At 42.8% G+C, this 7714-nt stretch overlaps 1 protein-coding gene across 7 annotated transcripts in view; it reads left to right on the top strand.

Moving 5' to 3' along the window:
• PPFIA1 (PTPRF interacting protein alpha 1) overlaps nt 1-7714 on the top strand; it is a 108711-nt gene that overhangs the window by 83198 nt on the left and 17799 nt on the right. For all 7 annotated transcript variants that reach the window (XM_018554538.1, XM_018554536.1, XM_018554532.1 and 4 more), the window contains 3 exons: nt 265-358; nt 6405-6486; nt 6573-6773. In XM_018554538.1, the coding sequence (XP_018410040.1) occupies nt 265-358; nt 6405-6486; nt 6573-6773 (377 nt within the window). The remainder of the gene's footprint in view (nt 1-264; nt 359-6404; nt 6487-6572; nt 6774-7714) is intronic.

The following is a 7714-nucleotide window of genomic DNA, read 5'->3' as shown; positions in this document are numbered from 1 at the left end:
GTTAGCACAGCTGCATCAGATTAAAAAAAACAAGCACTCCAAAGGTTCTCCAAGCAAAGTTTTTTTTTATTCCATGTGTAGAGTTACATCACCAAGTGTAGCAACGTTTTGGAACGCATCCGGTTCCTTCATCAGGCAAAACAAAGTGATGAAGTACATGTGAAAACGCACTTAAAAATACAGGTTATCCATGCATAGTACTGCGTGCTCAAAAGAATGTAAACCGGCCCTAAATGTTTTCCATCCTGCTTGTTTAATCTGTAGGTGGAATTCCAGAGTTTGAGAGCACATCCCAAGAATCGCTTGGACTCGCAAAGCTGGGAGGGCACACTGAGAAGAACAGAAAGCTACAGAAAAAGTAAGTCTCATCTTTACAGATATGCAGAAAACTTTCATCAATTCACTGCAGTCCCTCTCCCAGAAGACGCTTACAATTTCTCAACACACACCAATTTAAGTCAGTGGGATACCTGCAAAATATCCCCTTATTAAATCTGAACCCAATTCATACTATTTTTTTTTTTTTAAAGGTTTTCTCTAATACACCATCTTACCAGTTGGATCCATACTGTTTAGATAATGAAAGTACTGCTTGTATAGCTGTAACTGACTGAAATGTATGGCTGATCAGTTGTGCACTGCCATTTTCCAAGGCTAGCCAAGCACACTTCCGCTTGTAGTGAGTCCATGAGCACATGAGAACCATGATGTAGATGTTACTTTGTTGCCAAGACTTCTGAGGAATATGCATCTGCCCTGATTTAGCGAATGGGGACTTGGTCTCACAGCTAACTGGAGCCGACCACTTGATTTGAGTTTTTGGGAAAGCCACATTGTTGTCCTGGCCCATCAAGCATGTTCTCATGCTTTCAACGTGACATTATGAACACTCACCTCGGCTGGCTGCAAATTCATTTTTAGTCAATCCTGCTACATGTGGGGGGGGGGGCTGCATACATATTACCTGCGGTATGACCCGTTACCAAACAATAGGAGTTCTAACCAATTAATACATTTTCATGAAGGAGATAAAAGTTTAAGAACCCCCTTCCTTCTTGGTAATGGTACTCACCTATTTGATGGCCGCTGATGTTTCAGCTTCTTAGTCATTCTCTCTCCCTTCAGCCTGTTGATTAAACAGCAGACCACTGATCAGGGCATCCCTCTGCTCTCCCCTCTTAAATGCACATTTACAGCCTTTTTATAGCCATATACACTGAGTGGCCAGTTTATTATGACCACCTGACGTTTGTAGGCAAATTGGCTATAATTTCGCGCTGAAGTTGCTAGAGGGCCAGACCATTATAAATAGGGAAGCAGGTTGTTTACCACGACAGTAGAAGTGATTTGTTTCTGAAGATACGGGGAAACAACGCGATTTTAACATCCTTTGAACGTGGTATGATTGTTGGCGCTCGGAGCCATGGAGCGAGTATCAGCAAAACAGCAGAATTCGTTAAATGTTCAAGAGCAGCTGTTGTTAAAGTGTTTAAAGACTGGACTGTCAGCCGGAAATCTGGGTCTGAACGTGCGAATTGTGGCCGTCAGCGACTAGTCAATGTTAGGGCAGAACGGAGAGTGGCAAGACTGGTACAAGGCAACAGAAGGGCAACAGTGCAGTTTCAGATTCCTCGCATCACCTTTCAACATCTCGTGGAGTCACGAGGCGGCCCAACGAAGTCATCTCGTGGAGTCATCTCGTGGCCCAACGAAGTATTGATGGGGTGGTCATAATAATCTGGCCACTCAGTGTATATGATGGTGGGTGAGCATTTCTTCACAGATTTATTTAAAATCAAAATAAACCAACAATAATTGAAAACAAAGTGATTTTCTTAATCGTACAGGACACAGGCTTGGTCTTGGGCTACTGGGTTATGTGCAGCCACCTTCCGTTTTGAATTTTCTTCCAGGTCCAATCTTTTGAAAATAATTTTTGGAAGTGTTCAGTTTGAACGATCCATTTTTTTTTTTTTTTTCAATTGACCGATCTAAAGGCATTTTATTTTGGAAAGTGCTTTGTATTCTTTTTGAACAGCGGAGCACATGCTCTAGCTTCCCCTGGCACTGCCACTGGGTTTTCTTTGAAACAAAATATTTAATTTTTTTACCAGCTGTCATGCAATATTATGGGAGTGTGTGCCAACAGCATCCTTGAGATACAATGCTATTTGTATCGCTGTATAAACTAACACCTACTAGGCATTTACCTGGCCAATTTTTCCAATATTGTTGCTCTTCGCATTCTGTTGCTAATATACAATAAGGGACGGATTTTGAGTGTTTTGTATTTGTTTTTCCCTACTTGCCTTCCCTTGTAATGTATTGCTACTAATAGTAAAACGGGGTGAGTATGATGATTTGCTGCATTTTGGGTGGTTTCCTCTAAACTGCACTACCTTCATGTATTCCTCATTCTATGAACAGGTGATGGTCACATTTACTGTTTTGGGGTGCTGTGTTATAATGTTTTCTCTGAAGCTTGTGGGTTTTCTTTCTGTACTTAAAACAAAGCACTATTAGCTTTTATTTCTCATTGTAAGCAGCTTGTTTAACTGTGTTGGATACAGCATGTTTGATAAAACCGGGCATTACATGGATACATGGATGTTTACATACATAAAAGTTTGAGGTTAGGTGCACACCTAGGCGACACCTCATCGTGCACGATTCCGCGCGGATTGCCGAGCAGTCAGGAGTCGCCAAGGTGTGAACCGATCGTGCTATGGGTGCCATTATTTTCTAATGGCACCCCAGTGCAGCCACGCATCGCAAAAAAGGTACTTGTACCTTTTTTCTGCGATTGCTGCACGAATGTCACCCCATTGAAATCAATGGGGCCGCGCTGCAATTGCTGCCTGCATTGTGCAGGACCGCACGACACCTGGGGCGCGTGTCCCGGGTGAAGTGTAGGTGTGAACCTAGCCTCAATACGTAGTTATGTGATACTTGTCTGCAGTGCTATTCACATTTCTGTGTTTTAAAAGCATGTGTTTTTAAAGTGAATATGTGATTTACCTAACTTTGTAAAGTGGTCCTAGGTCCATGAAGCAGCAAAGCTAGATTTTGGCGCATCCGTAGTACATCTTTTTGGGTGCTGAAATAACTACAAAAGATGGAGCAGTTGTGTAGTGGTCCTCTGCACATGTCATCCGCACATTTGTATGCTATTAATCAGCCTCTTTTATTTGTCGCATTACAAGGGATGGCAACGAGGTTTGAGAGCCACCGAAGGACACATTTCTCTAGCAACAGTGGCATGTTGCGGTCACGCCTGCCTGAGGAAGGAGTCCTTTGGTGGTTTTGCAATGTCTCTGCTCTTGTAAATGTATTGTTTGCACTGTATTAGCAGTATATACTCTATATAGAGTATATACTGCTAATACAGTGCAGACAATACATAATTGCTTAATAAATCGCTGGTCCAGTGGGAGGAGCTCTTTGTCAAAATGCCCTGTATCGGGCCCGATTCCGATGCTAGCATCGGTATCGGGACATCCCTACTATGAGGTAAGTATTTTTCACCATAGTTCTCTTTAGGGTAACAGGAGGACATATACTAGCGTCCTCCCGTGACCCAAAGCTCAGTATATCGCGAGCTACAGCTCGCGATATACTGAGACCGCCGCAGCCAGGACGGATCCCGACAATGCTGTCGAGGGTGATCCAGCTGTGTGAGTGACAGCTGGCTCTGCCTATCTAGAGGCAGAGCCAGCTGTGCTCGCCCCCTTCCCGTTCGTTCCTGCAGTCAGCGCTGGAGGATCGGAGCGGGGAGCGGTGACTGATAGTCACGGCTCTCTGCAGGGAGATGATCAAGAAGTGTGTTCACTTCCCGATCTATTGAGCCGACGTGTGATAGTATCATTATCATACGTCGGCTCGAACTATGAGGATGAGTGATTTTCACTCACCTCATAGTTCTCCTCTTTAAGGGTTTGTCCAGCGTAAACTAATATTTTCGTAATAGGTTTAGCCTAATGGTATGAATCAGCCCTTGGCTTCCTATGTCTTTGATACCATATTATATCTCCCGTACCATAATTCCCAGCCCTTGTTCTGTCCACCTGGTTGGTTTGGGTGTTCCTTTCTTGATCATACAAAATAAATGCAATTTAACAGGGACAGTGGGAAGGCAATATAATGACCACTATAGACAAGCACAGACATCACAGTAGCATTGCTCAGATAGTTGGTTTATCTGTCCATCATCTACTAAAAATAAAAAATAAATAGTTATCCTTTAGTGGAATAATTGAAAGGGTTGTGCCTAGGTAGGCGACATTGTTGGCTAACTTGTTTTCTCAATCTTTTTTCGAGGGACACAGCTCTGAAGAATTCTGAGATGTATGGTTATGCTGCTGCTTCCAGGAGAAATGGACCCGGGGGGGGGGCTGGGACCCTACCGTACCAAGTTACAACCTTAGCCCTCTGTTCTGTACGCCGCGGCGGACCCCACAAGTGCCACTCACGGACACCTTGCCGATCCCTGCCGGGGATTCTGATTTTTCATCCCGACGCCCCCCACATTCAGTTGCGCGACCTGATATGGGCTTACAACCTGGGAGTCTGTTTAAACAGCCCCGATGCTGGCGACGTACACTGTACGTCGTCAGTCACGAAGGGGTTAAGAAGCCCTGGTCTAAATTGATCGTCATTTTGACCCCAACAAATAATAGAAAATTGGGTGTAGATTCTTTAGTACTAAAGTTCTTTTGAAAATCTAAGCTGTGTGCGGCCAACTTGGGGCTCTTAGATCTTCTACTTGCAAGATTTATCACCGTTCATGAAAGGTTTATTTTCATTGGTGTGAGTCCTTGGGGTTTTTCCCCATGAGTTTTTTTTTTTTTTTCTTTTTTATTTTTTGAATTTTATATTTCCTTTAGCTTTGGGCAGTTCACATTTAGATCGAAACACCATAAAGGGTTCAATATCTGCCTCGTCAGTCCTTTTTCCAACAGTCTCTCGCTTCTAATTCCTTGATTCATACTTTTATTCAGGGAGTTCCACATGAGGCTCCTCCTGTTAGTTCTCTTCTTCCTCCATGGAATTTGAACTTTGTGTTATCTGTTATACAAAAGCCTCATTTTGAACCTATCCGAGTCATTTCTTTGTGATGCAGAAAGGTTGCCTTATGTCTATTACCTTGGCTAGCAGGGTTTCTGAGTTTTCTGCTTTTATTTTGAAGAGAACCTGATTTGCTTCTTCATAAGGACAAGGTTGATTTTTAAGAGCACGGGTTTCCTCTTTTCCCCAAGGTGGTTATGGCCTTTCTTTTATATGAAGACATTGTTTTACCTTCACTTTGCCTAGCTTTTGTTCATCCTAAGGAATGTTCTCTTCATTGTTTGGATGTTATGCGGGCTGTTAGAGTTTGTCAACCACAGCTCCATTTCATTTTCTTCATTCAGATTCTTTTTGTTCTATGTGAAGGTCCTAGAAAAGGTTGCTCAGCTTCTAGATGCAATATTTCTAAGTGGATTCCTGAGGTTGTGATTCAAGGTTATGAGTTATGGGACAAGATTCGTCCTTGTCCTGTTATCTGCACACTCTACTAGGGTTGTTAGTACTTGTTGGGCATTTCGGAGTCATGCTTCTGTTACTCAATTTGCAAGGCCGAAACCTGGTCTTCTGCTCCCAGTTTTGTTTTATAAAGTTGATATTTCTGCCTCTTCTGATCGTTTTGGCAGAAAAGTTCTTCAGGCAGCTGTTTGAATATTTGAGCTGGCTCTTGTTTTGATGGTGCCCGCTTCTCTGTGTTGAACTGCTATTGAACATCCCTACATCTCAGAATTCTTCATAGCAGTGTCCCTCAATGGACGATAGAAAAAATAGGTTTTTGTTTCTTACCGTAAAATCCTTTTCTGGGAGTCCATTGAGGCACACAACTCCCTCCCCTCATTTCCTTTCATACTGCTTGCTACAATTGTGGCAGGTGTGAGGTGGGAGGGCTTATGTGCTTAAAGCTTTTAATATTTTATTTTTTTGCCTAGTTTCCATTTCTCCTGGAGGCAGCAGCATAACCCAACATCTCAGAATTCTTCGGTGCTGTGTCTCTCAATGGTCTCTGAGATTTTATAGTAAGAACAGTTCTGGATCTCAGTGCTTTCTGTGAACCAAATAAGTGTACATCTACCCGGCCCATGTTTTAGATGGTTTGCTACTTTGCAGTGGGAGAGATAGTTGTTGCTCTTGGGTATTGCAGAAAAGCATAATTGGTAAGAAAATGCATACTTTCAGCTATTATTAATCACATGAGGGTTATGGGAGTCTGTGATCCTGTTTGGTTTTTTTTGTTTTTTTTATTCCATTTTATGTCCATTTAAATTTGAAGTTGAATATTTTTGACTTGGGTACATATTGTAGGATCAGTTGGTTCTGTTTCCTAGTAATGGTTGTATTTGCAGGCACGAGCTTTTGGAAGATGCACGGAGGCAGGGCTTGCCATTTGCACAATGGGATGGCCCAACCGTAGTTGTTTGGTTGGAGGTAAGTTATGTCCTTACTATGAACTTTTCAGCAGACCTTATCAGAGAACAGATTGTAACCTCCTTTCCATCATTGACTCATTTCAGCTCTGGGTCGGTATGCCTGCCTGGTACGTGGCTGCCTGTCGGGCCAATGTGAAAAGTGGGGCTATAATGTCTGCTCTGTCAGACACCGAAATCCAGAGAGAGATCGGTATCAGTAATCCACTTCACAGGCTGAAGCTGAGACTAGCCATCCAAGAGATTATGTCCTTAACCAGTCCATCAGCTCCTCCCACCTCGAGAACGGTATGTATCTGATCAACTGTGTCATTACCAGAAGTCAGTGTTTATTAAAGAAAAGGACCCTCTTGTCTAACAAAAAAGCAGGATGTTTTAAAATGAGTTGCTGCTTTCACCAACTACACTAAATTAGAACTTTTACCTACTTTCTTTGTGGTGAGAGAATATGTAATCTGCAGTCCAGATCTCAAAGGCCTAAAACATGTGTCTGGGTTTATCCTTACTTTGCATCTTACTGGCTAACAGTACAGTTTACACAGAGCATAATATGGACGCCTCCTGGCAAAATCCCACCCGTCCTCCCTCTCCACAGAGCATACTTACCATAATATCACCACCATATCATCTTCCATACTTTGCTGCCCAGCAGCAAAATCTTTTTAGCACCAGCTACACATGCGTGCTCACTCTCCAAAGACTTCTATAGGCCCATCAACTGATACAGGAGCTGGATTGTTTAGAAACCTATAAAAGTCTAAGGGTAGCACGGGCTAGGATTTTGGCTACTGGGATGTGAAGGACTGAAAGGGCTGTGAGTGTGATATTAAGATAGTATGAAGGGGGAACTGGGGTGGTGGGATTTTGCCAGGGGGACTGGATAGAAAGGTAGACGTACCATTATCCTTTAATTTCCTCTTTGTAAGAGGCAAGGAGACCTGGTAATGGTTTTTGTATCAACTTGGCTCAATATATGTAGGTCTTTGTGAGGTCTGGACTGCTCACTAGCCAGTAACAGTGGAAAGCTCTGTTTCCTGGAATATATGTTAGTCATGATCTAGAGTGTCTAGTCTAGTGTCTAGAGCGCAAATGAGCCCCACACAGTGGTGTCCTATTCATTTTTAGTGGTGAATAGAACAATTTTGTGACTCTTGATCCCAAAATTGGCATTCATCATCCTTTTTACATTGGTTTTTATTTAAAGAAAACCAGTCTTGGATGTGCTTATG

Source organism: Nanorana parkeri, unplaced genomic scaffold, assembly GCF_000935625.1.
Source record: "Nanorana parkeri isolate BGI_ZX_2015 unplaced genomic scaffold, ASM93562v1 scaffold163, whole genome shotgun sequence".
NCBI lineage: Eukaryota > Metazoa > Chordata > Amphibia > Anura > Dicroglossidae > Nanorana > Nanorana parkeri.
The sequence above is the reverse complement of the archived record's forward strand: the minus strand, read 5'-3'. Positions and strand labels throughout refer to the sequence as shown.